The sequence below is a fragment of the Lucilia cuprina genome, chromosome 3 (genome assembly GCF_022045245.1).
Source record: "Lucilia cuprina isolate Lc7/37 chromosome 3, ASM2204524v1, whole genome shotgun sequence".
Lineage (NCBI taxonomy): Eukaryota > Metazoa > Arthropoda > Insecta > Diptera > Calliphoridae > Lucilia > Lucilia cuprina.
The window spans coordinates 13,288,484-13,315,044 of NC_060951.1; the positions used below are offsets into that span (position 1 = coordinate 13,288,484).

A 26,561-nucleotide genomic window follows, 5' to 3' on the forward strand; every position below is an offset into this window, starting at 1 on the left:
GTCTAGTCTATAGTCTAGTCTATAGTCTAGTCTATAGTCTAGACTATAGTCTAGTCTATAGTCTAGTCTATAGTCTAGTCTATAGTCTAGTCTATAGTCTAGTCTTTATTCTAGACTATAGTCTAGTGTACTTTGGAGATAATTCAATGAAATTTTGCACATGATCTTCTATGGTACCGAAGACGAAGTTTATTGAAAATGTTAAACTTCGGTCTGATAGTTCACCTAGCCCCCATTCAAGTAAACAAAATGGGGGCTAGAACAAGTATATTAAATGTCCACAATGTTATTTAATAATAAATCTGAGGCAAAATACAATTCAACTTAAATGCTTTATTATGTAACAGGTGTGGAGTCTCACCCGACTAAAATTTCTTACTTGTTATTATTTTTGATTGTTATAACTAATTTATAATTTAAATGTGTCTATATATTTTATGCTTTTTAGGTTTATAGATCTGTGCGATTTTATTATATTGTTGAAAGTAGAACTGTTTGGCCGAATTTATGGCGCGTTGTAAATCTTATTCACATTTTATTAATACTTGCCCATTGGTTTGGATGTTTCTATTATTTACTTTCCGAAGCCGAGGGTTTTCAGGTACGTATTGTAGCAGTTTTCTCCTTAACAGTCATGTTAATAAGCAAATATCAACGATTTTAAATTAACTTTCAGGGTGATTGGGTATATCCATACCGTCCAGGAGACTATGCCACTCTAACAAGAAAATATTTAGGTAGTTTATATTGGTCTACATTGACGTTAACCACGATCGGAGACTTGCCAACGCCTGAAACGAATGCTGAGTATGTATGATTTTAATTTGTAATTTAAAATATTTGATTAAATGCAAGTGCAATTTTTCCTTTTAAAAATAATAAATTTAGCTTGGGGGGTAATTAATAAATCATAACAATTAATTGTGCAATTGAGCAATAACAATTATTTGTAATTAAAATTTTGCCATTTACTATTATTTGTAATATGTTATTGACCAATACAATTACTTGTAATTGTTTGCCAATTTCTTCTATTTACTTTAATTACTTGTAATTTTACTTAATTGAGTTTTCCAATTAAAATTAATATATTAAAATTATACTTAAAATAACATGCAATTATAGAGAAACATATTCACAATTACAAGTAAACATAATTGAAATTTCTTCAATTAAAAGTAATTGTAATTGGTTATGGAAGAGTTGCAATTGAGAAAGATTTCAGAAAATCGATTTTTGCTCAAAAAGTCCCAAGGAAAAGGTTATTAGAACACATCTGGTTACCACGTAGTGATAGGTCTTAATTTCAGTTATAACATATATTTTTGTATTCTACTATTTTAATCACTTTTTATTTTAAAATAAAAATTTAAGAATCAATTTTTCGGTGGACGGCCCAAGATCAATACCTCGGCGTGGAATTAAATCCAGATTACTTCAATTTGGTTCAAATTATGGGTATGCTAATAATCTATTGTCTTAAAAAAACCATACCGTTTATTCAACTTCCTTGGAATAAATATCAATATGAGTTAGGGCTGTCCGCCATTAGACGGGATCCATATAATACTTTTAACTAAGAACAATTAATAAAGGTTTAAGGTCTTTAAACTCTACAATATCAAAGTTTTCGAAAAGTATAGAGACAGCCTTTAACAATTAATGATATTCATTTCAATGGAGATTCATTCTAATTAGTTAACTTATGTATATATCTAATTGTTTAATTAATTTCTTTATTTAATATAAAATATTTGCTTAAAGCAGTTCAAGTTTTCGAAAACTTTGATAAAACCCTAAATAACATTTAATGAAATACGAAAGAATTAATTTAACTTTTTCTTCCGATTTGCAGATACATTTTCACTATTGTTAGTTATTTGATTGGCGTTTTTATATTTGCCACTATTGTCGGCCAAGTAGGTAATGTAATTACCAATCGTAATGCAAATCGTCTGGAGTTTGAGCGTCTCCTAGATGGCGCTAAAACCTATATGAGACATCACAAGGTTGTATAATATAATACTTTTAAAATTTCCCTATTTTTTAAACCACTTTTACTTAAGGTGCCTGGAGGAATGAAACGTCGTGTCTTGCGTTGGTATGACTACAGTTGGTCAAGGGGCCGTATACAAGGAGGAGGTGATATAAACACAGCTTTGGGCCTATTGCCGGATAAACTAAAAACCGAACTAGCTTTGCATGTGAATTTAAGTGTTTTAAAAAAAGTAACAATATTTCAAGAATGTCAGCCCGAATTTCTTCACGATTTGGTATTGAAAATGAAGGCGTACATATTTACACCAGGTGACTCAATATGTCGTAAAGGAGAAGTTGCTCGCGAAATGTTCATAATAGCTGATGGGATTTTGGAAGTATTAAGTGAGACCGGCAAAGTTCTTACTACCATGAAAGCGGGTGATTTTTTTGGGGAAATTGGTATACTCAATTTGGATGGTTTAAACAAGTATGATTTTTATAATATTTAAAAAGGAAAGATTAATTATATTAGCTTTATTATTATTTTCATTAATTTTAGACGTACTGCTGATGTTAGGTCGGTGGGCTATTCCGAACTGTTTTCTCTATCACGAGAAGATGTGTTGGCAGCCATGAAAGACTATCCAGAAGCTCAGGAGATCCTACAGACACTTGGTAGAAAACGTCTTATGGAAGTAAGGTGTGTCAACAAGAAATATGCTAAGGCACAGGCTGATAAAGAAGCTGAAAACCACCAAGGGGCCCACCACCATCACAGTCACGTGAATCAAAGTGACAGCAGTGAAAATAGTGCCTCGAAGAAAATTGTCGATAAATTGAGACATGATGTTAAGGGGTTCCGAAGTGTTCTTAAAAAATCACGGTATTTAGTATAAGGCTTAAAATATACTGTCGACTTTAGCTGTTTGAGTCAAATCTTTTAACACTCTTCTTAAATCTATATATCTAATTATAGTTATATTTTAAACAGTTTCGCAAGAAAACAGAAGCAATCAAAACTTATTAGAATAATATTTTTTAATATATTTAATGCACCAACAATTTCAATTTTTAATAATTTTAACACAAGTAAATTAACTATATATGTATGTATATGTGAAACTTAATCATCACATGGTGCAGATATTTAATGTAGACAGCGTATTTTAAGCCTCAATAAAACTTTCAATATAAACACAATGACTTCCAAAAAAATATGGAAATTAAAAATATCCGAAATACTCTGAGGAAAGGCTAATTTAAAAATCATGTACGCTTATTAAACTTAGGAAAAGAATCATAACGATGGTCACAAATTCAAAAGACTGAATCATACTGATATTTAAGTTACAGATAATTTTCCAACTCGATTAGACGTGCTATTTTTTAAAATCTCACAAGTTAACAGTTTTGTACTTCAAATGGTATAAAAAGGAGTGGATTCAACAATTGTGGGTTGTTATACTTAAAACAAATTAAATATTTACATTTTACAGGTTTAAATATACACAGTACATAATTTCAACACTAGAATTTGTTTCAGACAAAAAGAATCTCGATTTTTACACTTTTACACAAGTCACTTGGGTCCCTTTGTGTGAAAAAAAAAGATGAAAAATGATGTTTCAAATATTTGTTACTGTGTCTGAATTTTTAATACAATTTTATATTATTATTTCTTATTTTATTCACTGAATATTTTACCAAATCTAATTCACGTACCTTAGCCCCTCTGTTAATTTTTTTTTAATATTTTATCCCAAAATACAAAAAAAAAAATACTTATAACGTATAATTTTTAAAACAATGTCAAATTTTCAATTACCCAACCCGCACACACTCCTCGAAATTCCTGAAATTAAAAATTAGTAATTTCGAATATAAATATTTTGCAAACAAAAACCCACACTATTCTGTAGCTTACTAATATAATAGCAATCCAAAATATCGAAAATTTGTACATACCCTATTTTCAATTTACTTACAGACCAGTACGAAATATTAGTAAATTTCTAGGAAGTACTTAGTTTTTAAATTTTAAAAATATATATTAATATAATTTTGTTTGTATTATTTAATTAGAACAACAAGAAGAAGCGATGAATCTTTAGAAATGCAACCGTTACACAGTACATCTCCTAAAAACGGCAAATCAATGTTAAAACGTATGTCCCGCGTACGATCAGATGATAAGGAGGAAACCGCCGAAGAAAAAGAAGAATTGCATGACAAGTCTCCAAGTCCAATTGGTGCTGGTTTACCACTTTTGCAGAGATTACGTTTGCTGAAAGAAAAACAGGTTAGTAGTTTATTTAACCTTTACTTAACATATTATTTTAACATTATTTTTTGGCAATGAATGTTTAATGTATATAGTTTTTTGCTTGTGTGTTTTTGTAATCCTTATTAATTATTTTGTTGTTAAAAATAATCCTGTAAATAAGTATGTATGTATATTGAATTAATATATACAGTTTAACTTTATATCCTTGTCTGGTATATACTCCAGACCAAAGGTATTTTCAAACTACAATACTGAGTATTAATATATTTCAAAATTAAAATATTATAGAATTTGGTCGGTCTAAAATTCTGTAAGAAAAATACATAAATATTTCAGACATACATTTTATCAATTCTTGCTTTTATAAACTTAATTATGTTTTTGATTTTCGTTCATTTTTATTTTTCTGTTTATTTTTTCAGAAGACAATTCTTTCTAAAGTTTCTTTTCTTTAAATACAACTTTAAATCATATGAAAAATCAGAAATGTTTAAAAAACTTAAAAACACGGTCGGCATGTCATAAGAATCATGAGTATTTTTTTTTTTCATAATCAATGAAATTGTATTTAGACTACGAAATTGTATTATACTACATGATGATAATCAGTATTTTGGTCTGAAAATACTTTAAGTAGTCGAAAAAATTAACAAACTGAGAATTTCAGATAGCTAAATGCAATTGGCACATTTCCTCTTCATGGGACCTTAATTAAGGAACTAAAAATCGATCCAGAATATGAATAAACAGAATATAAATAAAAACAGAATATAAATAAAAACCTTTCACGATATTTCTTATTCAATTTTTGAAGAATCACTGCCATTTTTTTAATGGACACAATCAGAAATTAATTTCATTGATTAGAAGTCCAATTTTTTGTTAAAACTTATTTATAAAATGTTAATGCCAAAGTATAACAAGTAGTCCGACTCTCATATACATTAAATTACTCTCTCACATCTACGAGTGTCGTGTGAATTCGACTCTCTTGTGAGAAATTTAAACTTGTCAAAACACTCAAATGTTTAACATACTTTTTTGGCCACTTTCAAGGACTGTACGCGAAATTACAGTTGTGCACAAAAAATCTGTAATTTTTTAAAATAACTTTATCTCACTTTTTACACAAAATTTTGTTTAATTTTCCTAAACTAGAAAAAAAATTTTTTTCTAATTATTGACATTTCATTTTTGTTGTTCTTGAATTTTAATTTAAAAGAGTTTCAATGTTTGGTATTGAAAATTCGAACAAATTTAAAATTTTAACTTTTTTATAAAACTCTGTGTGTTTAGTATGTACCAATACATATACATTTTTGTTACTAACACATATTTAGAGTTAGGTACTTTTTCACTAACATATGCTTAGAGTTAGGTACGGCTGCCAAAGAGTCGGACTACTTTTTATCTTTGGTTAATGCCATAGTCAACATATTAAAATTAAGGTAATCAAAAATAATTGGTTAACATATTGGTAATTATGGGCGTGGTATACAGTAAAATAGAAATTTCACTGTCTTACAGTGACTTTGATCTTAAATTACTTTAAAAGCTGCTTAACCGATTTAATTGCAATTCAAACTGTAGAAAAACTCAAAAACTATATTTTGCCATGCGCTTGTTTCCTAATCCAGAGATTTCTTACCCAAATGTTTACAGGGATGTCAAGATTGTTCATACAACATTTTAGAATTGTATCTCCCATAGTTTCCAATATTTCGGAAATATACGATTTTAATTAGATTTTTAGAAAGCGTCCACTCGAAACTTCAAAACTTCTTTCATTATTATACCCAACAAGAACAAAGCCTAATACCTAATTGCCGTGAAATTGTACCTTAATCCTCGGGAATTATTTTCCTTTACTTTATGTGATGTTTTCGAAAAAAATTTTTGACAATAAACATATTGATTTGAAATGTTAAATTCAGTGAAAATAAAAACAAATTACCATATAGCAGTACATATATAGACGAAACCATAGTAGAAAAAATAAAGGTTTAACCGTTTTCTCTTCCCGTAACCATTCTGACGTTTAAGCGATTTATTATTTTATATGCTACCGTATTTACTTTATAAATCCGAGTTTTTTGTTTACTTTTTTTTTTTTCAATTTAAAAATATAAAATGGAAAATATTTTTCAAACTAAATTAAAATATTAATCAACATAAAATTCTAATAGCAAAGAAAATAATAAAGAAGTTAAAAGGTCCTTGCGGACGGACCTCGCTGGTTTCATATTTGCTTGTAAGTAGTGCGGGCCATTCTCCCTAAAAACATAATTTCATTACTTCATCTCGGATGCACATATCTTGCGCTGTCAAACATGTTCAAGTAAAAAAATTATATGAATCTTCGAACGGCAGTAACGTTCTAAAGAAGATGTCTTCCTCTGTCTTTTGTTTGCAAAAATTCAACGTAAATAACTGCAAGAGGTGTTATTTTGTGGTTTAATGCCAATAAATCATGGTATTAAGATATTCAACAATTAATTCAACAAGAACTTGTTGGGTTTAATGTGGTCCGTTTATGAGCTGAGCGTTTTTATAAAAATATCGTTAGAGCACACAATTTTAAATGATTAATTTAAAAGTTATACACATTTTTTAATTTCTAATTTCCTAAATAAGATTTCCCCTACTACATGTGTGGCAACGTTTTTCTTTAATTGTTTACAAAAAATACATTTCAAAAATTCTTATTTAGGTCAAAAAACTTTTAATTGAGAGAGAACGGAGTTACCTTGTTTTCTTTATACCATGGACGAAACCAAAGAATAAATAAGAAGTGAAACGCTGTCAAAAAGTACCTAAGTCTACTGTCAGTCGGTACCTAACTCTAAGAATGTATTAGTAGAATTCTCAAGCCAACATAGTTGCAAAAAATCGGATTTAAAAATTTAAAAAAAAAATTATTTCATTTGAATTTATATTTTAGAAGATTTCTTTAAATATCTTGCAATATAATTTATCTATAAACATTATATATGAACGTATCTTTGCTTTTTAATCTGCAATATTGAAATAATAATTAAGTTAGTTGAAATATTTTTTTCTTGTACCATACGAAAATTTACAACATTGTTCTTTTTTCGTTTTAATTTCAACAACAAAAATTAAATGTCAAAAATATAAAAAATATTTTTTTGTCGTTTGTAAAAAATTAAATCTTGTCGGGCTATTAAATATATTTAAAGTGTGCAAAAAAATAATAAAATATAACGTTAAGTGATAAAAAATATTTTCATGTTCTATAAGCCACGAATTTTCGCGACAGTTTTGAAGTTTGGAGAGAGAGTAAGTTTTTTACATATGTGTTGGAGTTACACAGAACTCGTCTGTGAGAAGAGCGTAACGTTGTTGTTGTAAAAAAATGACAGCGTTTCACTTCTTAGTGTTCAATGGACGAAACCATGATTTAAAAATATAGAATGTTGTTTCAATTTTATTTTTTTGACTAGTAACGAGATGTATGAAGTTTATTTTATTTGTACATAATCAAAAAAGCGTTGCCACATTAAAAAAGGGTATAAAATAATAAAGGAAATTTTTAAATGCATAAGTGTAGTTCGGAAAAACTTAAAAATACACAATGATATGTATTATGTACACAGATACTATTACATATGTACATATGTATATACATTTTCTCAATAATTAAAACAAACAAGTAAAGTGAAGTAAAAATAATGTTTATTAAGTTAGAATTGTCTTCATTAGTTAGTTATATTCGGATTTACCATCGCAGATTTTTTTACATTGGAATGAGTTTCCATTCAAAAACTCAATTATATTGTGGACCATATTGTATATATATATTATGTGTGGCAAGTTTTATTAAAATCGGAGATGGTAAATCCGACTGCTGTCCGCTTTCACATCGATTCTTCCCAATGAACCTTTAGCCACTCTTTGCGCATATATGGCAGTGTAGGAATTTTAAAAAATTTGATGTTCTTTGTTTTGGAATGGTGCTTTGTGCTCTCGCAGCCCGAAAAAGGCAGCTCATTGCGACTAAAATATTTTGCTATTAAAATGTTTTTATTTAAGTAAAATAAAAATATTTGTTTTCAGTTTGAAACAAGATTTGAAGTATGTATAAGCAATAGTGGGATTGCTATTCAAGAATATGGTAGCTTTATTTCCTAATAAATTTCAAATCTCGTTTATTGTCAAATGATTAATCATACTGACATAATGGCAAATTGGCAATACCTTCTATTACTTATACCATGGACGAAACTAATTGTCAAGGACCTAAGTCAGCTGTCAGAAACCTAACTGGAGAGAATGTATTAGTAAAAACACAAAAATAAACGCGGTTGTTAAAAGGCACTAAATAAAAAATGTATTTTTTGGACATTATTTTTTGTGTTATTAATGGAATTTCATATGCTAGTGAATGAATATATAAGTTAAATTTTTTTAAGATATTTTATCTCAAAACATATTATAAACACTTCTTTTTGTTATTTTTTCGGCACTAATTCAAAATGAAAAAAGGAAGTAAAATACTTTTTTTAATTTTCAATACGAAAATGTACAACTTTTCTTTTTTCGGTTTTAATTAAAATGAAATGTCAAAGAATTAAAAATATTTTTTTTCGTTTGTAAAATATAAATTATATTCGGGGTTTTAAATTGTTTAAAAGTGTCACAAAACTAATAAACATTAAGTTTAAGTGATAAGAAAAACTAATAAGTGCTAATATCCTAGCAATTTTGCGAAGAAAATTTGAAGTTTTGTGAGTGCGTGAAGTTCTCAGAAGTTTGTTTTATTCTCTCAGAGCTCGTATGCGTGAAGAGAATTAACATTTTTGTTTGAAATCCGCTTCAGTTCCGCCTTTATGTACTACTATATGCAAATTTCTAATTGGGACGTTTAGTGTCAATTGTCTAATTAAAAAAATAGATTTGAATAAAAATTTCCACAAGTTGCACACTGTATAATCAAAATGGAATTTTCCTTTTATAAGATAATAGTACATATCTGCAAATCGGTAGGTTCCATTATTTTAAGATAAATAGTATTAATAGCCACCGGTAAGTTAGAGTTCTGTTCTGGTAGACCGGAAGTAGTGGATTCGATTCCCACCTGAGACACTGGCTAAGAAGCGTACAACAGGCCCGATAGAGGCCTAGGTGTATTTCTTCGGATTCGATGTATATATGTACATCCTCCTTTCAGACTAACTAACTGGTATTAATAAATTATTCGTATAATTTAAGATTATAAAAAAATAGTTTTTTTCGGCTTTTTTACATAATTAACATAACATAATTATGAGCTATAAAGACCTATTGATTCGGTCTGGAAGCTAGGTGAAAAGATGGTCCAGTTTCTGTCCTCTGCAAAATAGGAGATCAAAAAATTATGTTCAAAATTGCGACATGTAGTTTGAGCTTAATCGATTCAAAAAAATGACACTTATCCGATCGGTTTTTAAGACGTTGGACTTGTATACTTTACAAACATCAACCAAACTCTCTATAGTGGTGTTAAGTTTTCGAATGAAAATTAATGAAATAGTAAATCCACAAATGTCTTAAGTTTATTAATGGCGTAAAACATACTTTACTCCATCTGATATATTATTATATCACTTAAGCCGGCTTTACACGATCACACAAGTAATATGATCTGTCAAAAGGTTGTGTAGAAGAGCACGGATGGGATCGTCTAAACGCAATATGTAATGAAACCATCACACATTGAGAAAGAATACAGATGGAAAATTTGACAGTGGTATGGCTTTTTTCATTTTTTGAAATCATTTGAATCATTTTTTGATATGATTCAAAAAACAAGCAGGTCGCATTAGATCAGGGATGTATTTTAATGTAAACACATATAAAAAAGTAAAACAGCTGTTTCCATCTGACTTTTTTATTGTTTTATACCAATCGTGTAAACACAAAATATATAAATCATACGACTTTTATTCTCTTTTCTGATATACAGATGGAATTTCATTTTACTTTTTCATTAGACTTGTCGTACGTAAAGTGTGATCGTCTGAATGCCCTTTTATCCTTTAAAATTATAAAGAAAACCCGTACATTAAAAGTTAGGTCAAAACAAAATGCATAATATGATAAAATTGTAGGACTCCTTACAATAGTAAATAAGGCAATTGCGAACATACAGAAGACCTTTTTAGCATGATATTTTCAAGAAACAAGCTAGCCTTCGTCCTAAATAATCCGATATTGAGCAAAGCAATATTTTGCTGATATTTACAGAACAAACCATCGAATGGAATTCGCCTTTATACCTTACCCCACATGATTGCTTTATTCGAAATGCCCTTCGCTATAAGTAAACACCGGAGAAACTTTTATGTATCTCGCAACGATGACCATTACAGGATTGCTAGCTGTTACATCCTATATGAAAAAGTAGCGCTTTTGCTATCAATTTAGAGTTTACCAAAAGATTTTCCACGTTTTAATGGCGAATGTAATTTTGAAGACTATGCAGACATATAACTTCTATCACATTAATTTCGAGACATACAGTCGAAACACAGGGATGTAGATATATATTAGTATAGTATATATTACAAAACAACATATTGAAAACGTCTAATCGTTTTGTTACTTAGGTTGTCTTAAAACTATAAAAAAGAGGCTCTAAAAATTATGTAGAAAGCCACATACATAAGGTATGACATGGATAACTTAATTATGTATAGAATTCGGTACATTTATTTAGACGCAGTAATTTTGATACATTAAGCAGTTATGTGAAATCAGTTGCCTTGTACGGATTTGAATCAAAGCAATGGAAGTACTTATTAACCGTTCGATTTCTAAAAATATTTTGGCCAAACAAGCAACTTTGGATACAAACTGGTCAGATATTCGTTGAAATCGTAATGTACTGATACTGAAATACATATTATTGAGTATATAAACTAGAGCAAATAGTTTATATATTCAATAATATGTATTTAAGTGTCCTTGTCGGGGCTCCTTGTAACAGCCCTTCACACTCATACAGGAGGTCCGTCTTTTGAGACAGCCTTCGAAATATTTATATTTTTTGTTGCAACTTGCTTGGATTTGCTACACTCACATCTTCATTATCGGATTCTAGAAATTCAGTGTAGAAACCCACACCTATATTAAAAGGCTTAGGTAGCTCAGAGCTCTTTCATTGTCATTGTCACCGGAACTGCGTTATATACGCTCTGTAGCGTAACTTTATTATCGTTTTCATACTCCATATTTTTCTTTTCTTTTAAAAATTTATTTATTTTTGTTGGATACAGAAAATACAAAATTTCTAGATGGTGTACAACCTGTCCTTCCTCAAGTAAGGTTAACCGGTATTTGGGAGTAGACAGATTGTCTATCATCTACCCAAATTCGTCATCCGTAAGCATGCGATAGAAGGAACTCTCGAAAAAAAAAATTATTATTTTATGAATAAAAATAAAACTAAAGGGCACTGGCACACGTTCAATATATATTGATCAATATGGAACACGACTCATTTTAATAGATTGATGTTCATTATTTCGTGCTACACGGGTCGTACGATGATATCAAGAATGCCGCGAAAAATTCATACAAATTTAGAACAAATTTATTATCTTTTATATTTTTTATTAACATTTAAAAAAAATATTTGACTTTTGTTTTTTTTTATTATATTTTTCCGAATTTTACAAAACATGCTACACGTTCAATATTTATTGATACGAATTTTGCATTTCAGAAAATTGGGGTTTTCTGTAATATGGAATCGTTAAGGCAGATAGTTTTTATTTGAATATTTAAAAATTGTATGGGGTATGCCAAAATAAATTAATTTATGTTTATTCAAAAAAAAAAAAATAAATTTGTGTTTTCGTAGGAAAAAAAATTTAAGTATAAAATTATGAATTCAAATGTTTATAAAAAGTTTTCAAATAAGAATATTCAGACGAAGATCCATTAAAATGTTGTTTGCTGTACATACTACTTAAATTAAACGAATTTTTTTTGTGAAATACACAAATAAAGGTTATTTCCAATATTTATTATTTTTCAATTATAGAAATTTCATTTTGACAAAACTGTAGACAACAAAATAATAATCTTTACATACGCGGTAAGTAGGCAAGTAATATTGGAGAAAAGTGTAAGTAGTTACTATTTGGGTAAATAACTACTAATTTTTGTTCGACGATAACTAGTTACAAATCTGCATACCCGACTTTTCCGTACTTAAAACTGGTTTTATAGTTATTTTTTCATGATTGCTATTCTATTCTCTTACTAAATGCCCCATTAAAAAATAGTTTTATCATTCTATCTGGAATGGTTTTCAAACAAATGTAAATATCAACATTTCTTGAAAGAACTCCCAAAATTAATTGACTACAAATTCCTCAAACTCATTACCAAGTAATGTATGAAATAACTACATATCCTACAATACCATTACCAAAATCTGAAAATATTTTATTAGGTTATTACATCATGTATGAATTCCTTCGCAATAAACGAAAGAAAATTTCAAAAATATAGGATAGACAAACACCTTTCATCTGGCAAAAAACAAAAATAATGTCAAAATATGAAATAAAATGTGATGTTTTGAATCTGCATGTAATTTGCATGACAAAGCATGAATGAAAGAGAACAGCCTTAGTATTAGTATCTCAAGGATATGAACCTTCAAAATTGTACATTTTTTGATTCTTTTGATTTGAAAATATATAACTCATAAAAATTTAACTCGCAATACGAATTTTATTATTTAGTTCATAAGGATTCACAATTACTCGTACAATTATTTAGCTTTTATAGCATATAGAATTTTATTATTTAATTCACACCCACTATAACTATATATAAAGATCACTAATTGTATATGTATTAAAAATTTTTGGATATATAGTGACGAAATTCAAATGTTATAAGGATCGGTCCATAATTGACCCTACCCCCATATATGTTCCTTTTAAGAAAATGTCATTAACGCTCATTACTCGACACAAGTAAGTTTCTAATGATCGACACAAGTAAGGATCGGTCAAAAATTTACCATACCTCACATATAAGGTCCCTATCAGAAAATTACTTTATTTTCTAAAAATACAATATTGGCCGACTAAAACCGTGTTCTTAATATCACCCTAAAGTTTATAGGGTAGCATTCCTTTTACGACATGCGACTTAATGGCGGCTATATAAGATTTAGCATAGCTAGTTTGACATGTTTATGTTTAATATACTTTCATACTAGCCTTGATGACCCAAATGAACTTTATAATTATAGGGCCTCATTGGACCCTAGCGCCTATAGAAAGCCCCCTTCAAAATTTGGCTTAAATGTCCTCATATATAAATGGCTTAAGTATATATGAGGCAAGGTACAATTCAGCTTAAATGTAATAATAATAATAATTGATTACAAAAACCGTTAAAATGAAAATCTGTATAAATAGAATTCAAACATACATATTAACGAACTTTTTTCAAAGCATTTAATGCAAAATCGTACTTCTTTCTAACGGCTTATTGATTTTGGTATAAGCTTTTTTGTCAGCGACTGATTAATGTTTAGTTTTAACAATTTTCATTAGCGGTTTAAGGCCAAACTATAATATGCTTATAATAACAGAGTTTCGTCAAATTATATTTGCTTAAGCAAAGAGCGACTTTTGTCGCACATTCCGTATGGAATCAGTTGTTTGTTTATTGTACACAAAGAAAATAAAGAAAAAAACAAGTAGGAAAGTATAGTCGGGCATGGCCGACCATATAATACAGTACACCATGAGTTATTTTTAAAATTTTTATTTTTATATTACCATAATTCCAATATATTTAAGCAATTTATTGATAAAAAAAAACTAAAATTTCTAAATGAGGCTTTATATAGGTCAAATATGGGCCGATCATCGGTAAATTTGGGAAAAGGATATATTTTTAAATAACAGTTAGTTTTGTTGAGTTTCATTGCGATACAAATGGTTACAAGTAAATTTTAGACGTTTAAGACATTTTTGAAGGGGGTTTGTACACCACCATATTAGGGAGGGTATTATACGTTTGTGCTGATGTTTGTAATACACAAAAATATTGTTCCAATACCCACCTTAAAGTACCGATCGATTCAGAATCATTTTTTGAGATTAAGACATGTCCGTCCGTCTGTCCGGCTGGCTGTCCATGTAAACCTTGTGCGCAAGGTACAGGCCGCAATTTCCAAGATAATTTGATAAAATTTGAACCAAGCCTGCTTTTTGGCACAAGGACGAAGCCTATTGAAAGTTGTTGAAATCCATTATTTCACCTAGCCCCCATACAACCGTACCTCCCGATTTGGGCTTTTTATGCCATACTTACGTCATATATACTATTATCTCTCTAAAAATTGGCACAAATAAGTTTTATATTAGTATAAATGACACTGCAGATATTCGTAATGATCGGCCCTTATTTGACCCTAGCCCCCATACAAACCCCCCTTCAAAAAATGTCATAAACTTCTAAAATTGACTTGTAACCATTTATATCGCATTGAAACTTAACAAAACAATCTGTTATTTAAAATTATACCCTTTTCTCAAATTTAATGAGGGTCGGCCGATATTTGACTTATATTCTTTATAAAGCCTCATTTAGAAAATTTAGTTTTTTATCCATAAATTGCATAAATACTTTGGAATTAAGGTGAAATTCAATAAAAAGTTTCTTTATGAAATATAAAAAATTTTAAAAATATACTCATGGTGTAGGGTATTATATGGTCGGTCATGCCCGACTATACTTTCCTACTTGTTTTTATGAATGAAAAGGTTCAACTCAGATATTGTATAGTTTCTCCTGCTTATAAATTATATTCTTAATATCAAAAATCAATGCTTGCTGTATTTCACGTTTGTAGAATGGATTTTAATTTTTTGCTTATTTATGTTTTTGCAAAGTCACGCAATTATAATTTTTGTATCAATCCCCGCTCCTAAAAGTAGTTTTGTATGTGTCTTTATGTGTCTTGCACTAGGATCGCGAAGAGCGAGCTGTTAAGTCCACACCACCACAGAAATCTCCACCTCACTCACATGTAACCTGTACGTTATCGCCACAGGAATCAATACAAGAAGAGCCCGAAAGGGAAATTAACGAGGGACTTCCTTTGATTCAGCGACTGCAGCAGTTGAAGATAAAAAACGATCCTCCCCATCCTGTAAATGATTCCAGTTTACCGGTATTTACAATTTTCATTTAAAATTATACTTTGTTAAATTTCTTACGCAAATATTAAAGATTAAATTATTTTTCCATTATTTAATATTTTTATAGATTTCATCCGTAACATCAGAAGTTAATAATAAATTAGAAAACATATCGAATATCAACAGTAATAACAACAGCAATACTACTCCAATATCACTTGCAGTTACACAAATCAAGCCCACTATGAAGGTTTCCTTTCGACAAAGAATTCAACAGTTACAACAGCAGGTTCCCGATAATGAATCAACCAGTAATTCGAAAACTATTTCCAAGGTTAAAGAGTCCATGAGTGAAAAGACTACTGCAGCTACGAGTGTAAATGTAAAGAAGGAACCACCAAAAACTCTATCGGTTGTAAAATGCGGCCAAGAAGAATCAGGGGTAGATTGCAAATCAGATGGGTCCAACAATAAATCGCACAAACCAACAACCACCATTCCAAACCAAATTGTTAAACCGTCCACAACAACAACACCTACAGTTGTATCAGATACAGATACACCTATTAAGCCGTGGTCCAAACTGAAATTAGCTACTTTAATTTCATCGAGTTATACAAGTTTAGCCACATCCAATACATCTTCAGATGATGTCTCTTCGCCATTGAAAATGTACTCAATGGGAAGCATACCACAACAGGTCATAAGTGAAGAGAAGCGCGCAAAAAAAGGAAAATCTAGTATTCTTCCGGCAGGAAAGCCATCCGCACTTGATCAGTCTGAGTCAAGTAGCAGTAGCACAAAACAACGTGTGACTGAAAAAGCGAAAAAATCTCTTAAGAATGGGAAAGCACTACAGAATGCTGTTGCCAATCAGACAAAACTTTATCAATCAGTATTCGATCTCTCGCCCGAATACAGTGGGCTACCGTTTGTAAAACGCTTAAAGATTTTAAACGAACGGCAGAAGTTGGCTGAACTTGAGAAGGCTCTACAGACCAGAAGTTTTAGTTTGGATAGTTCAAAAACTAACTGTGCCCAGATATCAGAGGCACTGTATCGCTGCCATAGTGATGCAACTGGAATAAACTCACAATTTTTCTCAGCATATGAATCCAGTTCAACCACGTCGACCAATACATCCACATCTGAGAAGTCAAAGTGTCCACATTACCACCGTCATCATCGGTTAGATACGGTTCATCACGACTACACACCCCTCAGTCCGGAATCAAATGAAACACTTGAGCGAAGGAAATTGAAGAGCATTCTAAAGAAAATCAGCCATGAACGAGAGCACAAAGGTACCACTGGTGAAATGCAAACACAAATAAATTGCGGAGGCCTATCGATGGAACCCACTGTTGAAGGGTACGTGGCGAGGCACAGTAAACTGTTCAAGAGTGTAACATTCAATTCAACTCTTTCTAGCCCTCCTGGCAGTGTCGTTATCACCAATCCCGAGAACACTAAAGACGACCATCAAAGTGATAACAGTCTTAACTTACCCACTACTACCAATACACCGCAATTTTATGCGGAATCTGTTATGTCTCCACCCGATCTTTTAAGAGCCGAATCGATCGCCACCTGTTGTACAACTGCAAATTGTTCTCAAACTTTTCAAATGAATAGTAGTAGTAGTAGTACTTTAACCATGTTTCCCACAGATTTATACCCGCATTCCGGAACTAGTCATGGCGCATGCCATGTTCCAAATATAAAAGGTAACTATAAGACGATGATATATTTCTTATTGCATTGTCACACAATTAGCCGATGCTTGGATGTTCTACTACCGATCTAACTTCCCCCTCCCATTCGGTATTGAAAATACTTGCGTATAAAAAATATGTAATATGTAACAACACATACATAGATAACTGATACATTTTTGATTAGTCGATATAAACATGTAAATATGCTGATTATGTATGTACATACAAAATTAGTAGCATACGAAAAATGAAAATATTTAAATGGAAAATGCAAAACTACAGCTTAATTATCTGCATGAAAATATTTTAATTTAATATTATATTTTTATTGACGTTATATAAAGAGTGTAACAGAATAACTGTTACATTGAGATAAACGCAATTTGAGCTCGATTAATAAAATTAACACGTGCCGCTCGTCGCTCAAATTTTGAAAAAAATCTAAATTTTTGGCCAAAAAGCTAACATACTTAGTAACTCAAAACAAAGCTAATATTTTACTTTAATAACCAATATTTAAAATTCCAACAAAAAAATAAAATTAACCCTTTAAAGCACTTGGGTTCAATATATACCCAAAGTTCAAAATTCAATTTTTATAATGCATAATACAATTTTAAATATTTTAATCGAGTTCAAATTTCGGCTCAATATCAATATTTTGTGGGCTTAAGATGAACAAGATTCCGACATTTTTTCACCTACAGAATTCCCTTAGTAAAAACAGATGCGATGTCAAAAAAATATTGAAATGATATTGACAAAATAAGTGCAAAAGAAATACAGTTTAATCTCTTATAACAGGTTGATTTCATATGGGATGTGCCACGCCCCCATTGCGTTTTGTGAATTTTACAAATTTTTTGAACTCTTAATGTTATATTTACTCAGATAAACATATTTAATATTTTGTATGAAATAAAACTGAAATAAATGTTTTGTTCATTTAAAGACTACCTGTTGCAGTTTTTCATATAATTAGATTTAAAAGTGAAAATTTTGTTTTTATTTCATTTGTATTTCTAACATAATGATGAGCAAAATAATGTACAGATTTTAAACATTTTTAATTGCGACCTTGCATTGAATTGAAAACCAACCGACCGGTAGGACATGTTTTAATCGACTCAGAAAATTATTGTGGTATATTTTAATGTGGTTGTAGGACCAATATTTTTATGTTTTACTAACATTAGCACAAACGCATAATCCTCTTCTCCTATAGTGGTGTTGTGTATATAAATTGAACAAGAAATAAAACTAAAAAAGTGTTTGGCGATTTGTGTTTCGATTTTTTTTTAAATTTGCACAGTGTATTCATGCATATCTGGAAGAGGTTTATTTTGAAATTTCAAGTGGGCGAGGAGCCACGCCCTTATTACTTAATCAGTATATATGAGATAATATAACAGCTAGAGTTCTCAAATTTTGGCGGAGCAACTTTAGAGCCAATATGATTATTTAGGATAAAAAGTAGGCGAATTAGCATTAGAGAGAGCGTTGCACTTCCCATATAAATTAAATTCACAAATTCGTTTATCTTGGAAACTATTACAACTAGAATCTTAAAGTTTTGCACGAAAACTTTTACATTGGCGGACAAAAATTCGTTTATATGGGAAACTAATAGAACTAAATTTTGCACGAATAACTTTAACATTCTTCTGAACATTTTATAAAAAACAGGGCGGATTTTTATCTTGGGGAGCCCCCATATAAATTAAATAGAAAGATTCGTATATCTGAGAAACTATAAGAGCTAGAATCTTTAAATTTTACATGAAGAACTATGATATTCGTGTGAACATTTAGAGAATAACAAGCGGACTTACAATTGGGGTATTGGCACCTTCTATATGAATAGAATACCAAATTTCGTTCATCTGGTAAACTATTATATTATGAAAATTTTCATAGCTTACATTAAAATCTTAAAAACAATTGGCGAACTTGCAATAATTTGCATAGCATCTCTCATATGTAACAAATTGTATATGTGGAAAACTATTGTAGTAATCGTTAAGTGGGGTTTTTATTTATATTGCTTTAAGGGTAGCAAAGCACACTGGATATAGCTAGTGTTAATATATAAATCTGCAATAATTAAAAATGAACTTATTGCCACAATACATAAGTATATGCATACGTATGTATTTGGAGCATGTAAAACAAATTCTTATACCACACTGAACTTTGTATTGCTTTTTATTACAAACTAGAAATATTATTTAATTGCACAATTTTTTAATTTATTTTTAATAACAAGGTATGTATTAATTAAATTTTAAGATATGTATATCGTTCGCAATACTTGTACTAATAATAGTATTTTTTTTTTAAATAGCTTTTAATTTTTCATAGCTTTGTGAATGCAGAACAACGATGAGTTATTTTTTATTTTAAATTTAAATATTTCAGAGCACACTTACCAATAGTTATTAAAATGTATTGATTTAAACACGTTTAATTAAATAAATTTGTTTTTAATTTCTTCCCACTAGGATCGCTTGAGGGTCAAGACTGTTACAATCAAATTTTGAATGGCATCAATAATGTGATACGTACGCATATTAATGAAATTCATTCAAAATTTGAGACACAATTCTCCAGCATGGCAATGGAAGTAGAGAGAAGAGACGCTCTTATTGCTCATTTACAGTCAAAACTTAGGACTCTTGAATTAAATGTTTCATCATCAGGCCGAAGGAAAGCAAATCGAGAGAAAATGACAAGTCAGTGTACGGATGGTGGTGCTGTTGAAGATCCAAATATTGAAGATAACAGCAGTTCTGGTTCGTCAGCAGAATTACTTTTTATGGTAATAAATATTTTATTATTAAAAATTTTTAAATCTTATCCAATACTTACATTGATCTTTGTTATTAAATTCATAAAACTCCATTTTGATATATTAAATTCATATTCGTGTACAGTATCTACAAAGCCAGAAAATGTATTAATTAAAAGTGGCAATCAAATGTAGCGTCATTATCAAATCTATTATCTGATACCGCACAATTACCTTTTGGCTCTCGATTAACAAAGTAAGCCCTGTGGTAGTCATATTTATTCTTAACCATTTTATGCATTGATTTTAAGCAAACGGTGGTACATTTCTGTACACAATTCTTCAATATAGAACCCCTGGTCCACTTTGTCTCCCTTTTAGAGCTATCCGTGTAGCAACGGATTCCTACTGGTATTGCTATTTGCTCTAATGTTCCGCTTGACCAAGACGTATTGCCTGGGATCAGTGTTTCCAAGTTTCGGACATATTCTGTGTCTGGTATGTTCTAAACCGCTTTTTTCAAGTTCGCTCAAAGTTATGAGGTGTTCGGCTGTATTTTATATTTGTTTCAATAGGCAAAATATCTAACAAAGTTTCCAGAGTCTTGTTTGACGTAGTACTCATGTCTCCAATTTGACCATGCACCAAGCACCATTTTTTGTCCAAATAAGTCCACCAAATTAGCAGTAGCTATGTTCTATGTTTCCATTTTAATTATCGGTCATGTATTACACCTAAGTACTTAACTCTGTCTTGACGGTATCTTTTGCCCAAGAATCAGACATTAATTTCATCAGATTCCGTCTTCGATGAGTTATTATTCAGTCCTCTCGGTTGGACCCCACTCAAGGACGTATTCAGAGCCTGATCTGCTTTTTTACACAATTAATTTGAACCCTTTTGTTGCGCATCATTTTATTGAAGGCGCCTTCAATGTCATTGCTTATCGCCAGTGTATAGAGTTCGCTATCGAAAGATTCATTCGCTTTACATAGTTTCCTTCCATCATCCCTCATAAGCTGCTGCTTATATTTGAAAATTTTAAATAACCTAACCTTTTCTTTACTTTTAGCGGGGGGACTCACTTGATACTGTGTTCACTTCATCACCTCCAACACAAGCGAAACGACATTGTACATGTTCGCCGAAAACGAGTAGAGATGATTTCGCTGCATCGAATTATAGTCACTACTGCAAGACTGGCAATGGAACAAAAAGTAAAAACGGTAACAATTGGTCCACAAATCAGCCAGTTGTTTTAGCAGATGTACAAGGAAATCTGTCTCGCATTGGCGACAGTGTCATCTTAGATATCGGCGAGAGTACAAGTTCAAGTTCATCCTCCGATAAACTTAATGTCGATGATGACGATGAGGATGACGACAATGAGAGCTCCGATAATCATGTTCATCACAACGACTGGGAAGTTAGAATGCTGGCAGCCGAAATGGAAAAGCAAGAGCGTAAGCGTGGTCTCTCACTCTCCGATAATTTGCAGATGGACGGTACAAAATTGTGCGGAACTTACTTACGGAGACGTCGAAAATTCAGTGATACCGAAACGGAGTGCAGTGAAACCGATGCAGAACAAGCCCCAGCAACTGCACGCCCAAGAGCATCCAGTCTGGATCAGTTCAATTTACGTTATGGAATTGGCAGGGGTGGTATATTCAAAGCAATGAGTATTGATCGTGATAAAGATAAACTTTGAAAACTAGTCAAATACACACACAAACAGTCTTATGTTAATAGTATTTTAGAAAGTAAATTAAAGCAATTTTATAGTATTGAAAGGTACAATTATATTATAGTATAATTTGTTTTAAGAATACAGTTAAAAACAAAAGCAAACACGGTCGATGAATTTACACTGACCCTTGAATAGAATGAATAGCATTTAAATTGTTAAGAAAAAAATCAGTGTCATATAAATAAGCTCTTATTAATTAGAGTCCACAATTGTCTAAACATTTACATACTGTTATTAAATAACTTTTAAATTGTATTAAATTTAAAGTCTTCAACTTTTACATGACGCTGCGTTTACTTAATATTAGAATTCTGATTTGAATTATTTAAGATAATGAACACTTTTTATAGCAACAAAATTGAAATTCTTCACTAAATAATCTTAAATTTATCGAAAATATATCGATCTTACGAATTGTTTAAAAACTAAAATAATTTATATTTATATGATATAGCCAACAAATTTCAGATATTATAAACATCATTGAATCCCAATGGAAAAGTATAAAATGGTACGCGTTTAAAAGGTGGCCTACTTTGAGTAGAGTCCATTTTCTTAATTCAACATGTCAAATTTTATCACAATAGAGACAGCCGTTTAGAAATTATACTTTTATTTCTTTTTTTCTAAAAGTATTGTTCTGCTCAACTGTGCATCTCCAGAAGGCTCACTTAGCGGGCCGCAAGGAATCTAAAAAATATCTCTTGATATATGAAAGTAAAATAAGACTATTTAAATCGTTTTTGCTTTGGAATGCCAATTTCAAAACAAATATTTCAGAAACAATTGTTTTGTTCAATTTAATGAAATAAAAAGTGTTCCATATCAGAATAAAACTCATTAAAGTGTTTGTATATTGTAAATACCTCTTTAAGATAAGATAAAAAAGCCTATATTTTTAAGAAAAAAACTACTTTAGTATAATGAAATCTGAAAGCTTTAATAACTTATATAGATTTATTGAATATGTATATGTATGTTAAATATATACTTACGATCGTTTTATTATCTTCTTACTTATGTAGACTACAGTTTGGTTTTCACAGTGGCCACCTCTCATACACCCTAAGGCCCATTTACGATTTTAACTCTTTAATTGACTATAACTCTAAACGTCACAACAATTATCTTAAAACCAAACAATCTAAATACATATTCCTACTGGATTTTAAAAACATTGCTGATTTTTAACATTAATATGACTTTTTAAATACATTTTCTAGGAATTTTGTCAAAATTTTCCTATTCCTAATTTTTGTGCAGTAGTGTACACAATTCTAAAATATAAAAATTTCTCACAAAATTTATCTTTTTATGGTTTTAAGATCTTTGTCAAGACTTTTACCAATAAACTTTTTTTAATTTTTTTATCTAAATCAATCTTGTTATTTATTTTTGAAAACTCATAAGTTTAAAAAAGAAAATAGAAAACAAAAAAAAAAAAACAACAAGTACATATACATAGTATATCTCGAATAATCCGTTCATGAAAAGAAAATCAATATATTTTATTAGAATTATAAATATATACATTTTATTTTTGTTCTTATTTAAACTACATCAGGGACCACAAAATATTTATTATTAACATTTATAAAAGAAACCCTAGATTTTCTTTTGAATTTTTTTACTTGGGCCAATTAAAGCTTGTTCATATGTATGTAAATTTTAATGGGCATAAATACAGACATACACCATTGCTTAGAAATATATAATCAGTTCAAAACACTTTTTACACATCTTACAAAATTACAACAACAAAAATCTAAAAATAACTATAGAGAATTTCATTTCTTAATATTCTATTCATATATTTTTTAATAAAATATATGAATACATACTCAATTTATTAATTTCAGGTAAAATTTTCCCACCTTTACCAAAGGATTGTAAAGGTTAGAGCCCATGCAGTTCCAATGGAATCAGTTATAACCAAAAACTCCATTTCATTTTTATTGGAATAAATCCGATATTTTCCAAAATTTTATTCAAAATTTTGATCGCGTTACTGATAAATATTAAATTAATATATTTTCTGTTTTTATTGCTATGGATAAGACTTACATATGAATAGTTCCAACAGGATGGGGAAATATGTCTACCCAGTCGAATGTACATACATATTTAGGAAATTAGGGAGTTAATTGATCGTCCTTTGTTATAGATGGAGTCCATACAATTAGTTAAAATCCTAAAAACTCAAAATCTTAATTAAAAGATCGAGAGCATCCGGTCAATACAATTTGAACGCTTTTCATATGAGTTCTCCTACTCACTGCATCCATGATGAAACCAAACCGATTCCTTGATAAAATTTGGAAAATAATGTTCCCTATTAGTAGTAGGGGTTTAATTTAAATTTTGAAAATACACCCATATATATAAGTCACAGTATTGATTTTATTTCTCGCTGGTACCTTTACAACCACAAGGTAGGTAGGCTTATTAGACGATTCTTCGCCATACCATGGTTTTGGCAATTCATGCAAAGCTTTTTGCCCAAGTACTCTAGCCATCAAATCCCTGACCATTGCTGCAACGTTGTTAAGTGACGGTCCACACTAGGAAACTTTTGATTTTGCGTGAGAGAGAAAGAATATCATTGATCTAGCTCTTGGAAACTTGTTTTGTTATTCTTCTAATTCGCACAAAGGTTTGACAAAGGTCAAACAAAGGTTTCTATGTGTAGACATTAAGGAAACTTCAAAAGAGAACTAAGAAAAAGTTTCCTAGTGTGGATCAGGTCTAACTTCCGAGATGCGAAACCATTACTTTCATTTACAGCCACGCAGATAGAATGGCCTCTGTTAATTCAAAAACAGAATAAGCCGAGTACTTGTTCTTACTCACAATGAACACACTGTTATAAATCTAGTGTGAACAGAGTAAACCCTAAACATTTTAGTACAAGGAAGAAAAAATTAATGTATATGATACATTTTATCCATCACCATTCAACATTGCACACTTCATTGGTTCGGACCAAATCAAAACATTTCAAGAAAAGGCCCAGGATACACTTGATATAACGAGTCATTTTCTCCGGATTGCTATAATAACAATATGGGGAAGATTATCAAGGTGATATGCCCCTAGAAGACATCCATATTACCATAGCCAATTTATTACTCGCTTGATAGAAAATATCACCGTCACCAACATTTATATTCGTCTTGAGCCGTAAGTCCTTTGTAAGAATTATCGATATGCTAATTTTGATATGTATAGCTTAATGGTAAGCCAATGTCATAGGTGTACAATGATCGTTTCGGTCTCTGAGTCTCCTACTGTCAGCGTAATTTAATGGACAAATAATGCTAATAATAATGCTCTTGTTGGTGCTCCTTTAATCTTTAAAGTGTGTTGAATAAAAAAGGTAGAGGGGAATTATGTTCATAAGCTTGTTGGTTATATTCTGGATATTAGAATCAAGAATAGCTTTTGAATTACAAATCAATGTTCCTGCAAGTATGTTTGAGTGTCACACAGTGTAATTAAAGAAAATCTAAAAATGTACGAATGTCTAAAAGCACGTTAAGGTCTCAAATGTTTCCAGTATCCAAACAAAAGTAACCATAAATAACGTTCCTTAATTAGTCAAAATAATTCCAAAATATATATTTTAAAGGCAGGAAATATTCAATCTAATTCGCTACATAAAACGCGTTATATTTCTGAGCATTAGTGTATGAGTTTGTATTTAAAAAGAACGAAATTAAATAGAGTATTAAAGAAAGGAAATGTATGTGAAAGAATTAGAAAATGAAAATAAAACACCAACTTATACACAAACATACATAAGCAGATGCATTATTACAGTATGGTACAATGTCGTTATAAATGTAGAAAGAAAAAAATTGCAAAAATAAAATTAAATTAAAAATGATAACAAAATATTATAATAGAAATACGCACACATGCACACAAAATGTTTATAAAATTCAAAATTTTTAATTTCTTTTAAAAGAAATACTGTTGGAAATATACAAATCCTATTTTAACACCATACTGAATACATGCAATTTAAAAAATGAAGAAAACAATAATTATATATGTACATATGTGTATGTTGATACATATTTATTATCCATATGTATTTATAAATATGTAGTAACTTACATACTTGACTATAACTACGTAACAATTGTTTAAATTATTTCATTTAGTTATTTGCATAAGAATTTACTTATGGAAAAGAAAATAACAAATATATTCATTTTCATTCTATAAGTATGTCAATTAATATATAATATTTATGTAGTTGTTTACATAGTGTATACATACACACCATGTACATACGTACATATTTACATATGTATGTATGTCGTATGTAATTAATACATTCCGTGAAACGTGTAGTTGTTTATACTCCAACAGTAAACAAAGTGTTCCGATATCTTATATTTCTTGCAAGAATAGGTTCTTTTGATCAAAAAGACATAGTTTCCGATATCATCTAAAGCTGGCTATACACTATGAGAGAAGTCGTTAGATTTTTATTTCATACTGCGAAAATAAAATAAAATTTAAATTGGTATGATTATCAAAAAATCAATTTGAAAATATATTTTGTTTTTACACTATTACCCAGCAAAAACTAACATTAAGCTAGAATTTAATTACTTTTGGGGTGAATAACTAATTATTTTTATTTGACGAGGTTCAAATAATATGTACATACCTTAAACAAATTAATAATTGGTTTGTTACAAATAAACCTACAAATATGTTATGTGATAGTTAGTTATTTCTAGCCGACTTTGTATGAAAAAATGTAAAAATCCTCAGCCGGGATTTGAACCCAGACATTAAGATGTTTTCTATGTTTCTCACTCGAGCCGCGTACTCGATGCTCCATTAACAT

General features: G+C 30.1%; 1 protein-coding gene and 1 long non-coding RNA gene across 9 annotated transcripts in view; one reads left to right on the forward strand and one right to left on the reverse strand.

The window, feature by feature from the left end:
• The window catches only part of LOC111687923, a 63,672-nt gene extending 37,361 nt beyond the window's left edge, over positions 1 to 26,311 (forward strand). For 4 of the 8 annotated variants that reach the window (XM_046945353.1, XM_046945352.1, XM_046945351.1 and 1 more), the window contains 12 exons: positions 449 to 601; positions 677 to 807; positions 1,375 to 1,458; positions 1,856 to 2,009; positions 2,067 to 2,467; positions 2,540 to 2,863; positions 4,063 to 4,279; positions 15,270 to 15,473; positions 15,569 to 16,812; positions 16,873 to 17,168; positions 19,661 to 19,977; positions 21,020 to 26,311. In XM_046945353.1, coding sequence (XP_046801309.1) covers positions 449 to 601; positions 677 to 807; positions 1,375 to 1,458; positions 1,856 to 2,009; positions 2,067 to 2,467; positions 2,540 to 2,863; positions 4,063 to 4,279; positions 15,270 to 15,473; positions 15,569 to 16,812; positions 16,873 to 17,168; positions 19,661 to 19,977; positions 21,020 to 21,658 — 4,164 coding nt within the window. In that variant the 3' untranslated portion in view covers positions 21,659 to 26,311. The remainder of the gene's footprint in view (positions 1 to 448; positions 602 to 676; positions 808 to 1,374; positions 1,459 to 1,855; positions 2,010 to 2,066; positions 2,468 to 2,539; positions 2,864 to 4,062; positions 4,280 to 15,269; positions 15,474 to 15,568; positions 16,813 to 16,872; positions 17,169 to 19,660; positions 19,978 to 21,019) is intronic. The other 4 variants (XM_046945355.1, XM_046945357.1, XM_046945354.1 and 1 more) reach the window with 4 other exon arrangements.
• On the reverse strand, positions 4,016 to 20,075 carry LOC124418614. Its single transcript, XR_006940106.1, has 3 exons — positions 20,028 to 20,075; positions 19,589 to 19,968; positions 4,016 to 4,264 (listed from the first exon to the last, which is right to left on the reverse strand). It is a non-coding gene; the product is annotated as an uncharacterized LOC124418614 (long non-coding RNA).
• Positions 26,312 to 26,561: the final 250 nt, after the last annotated feature.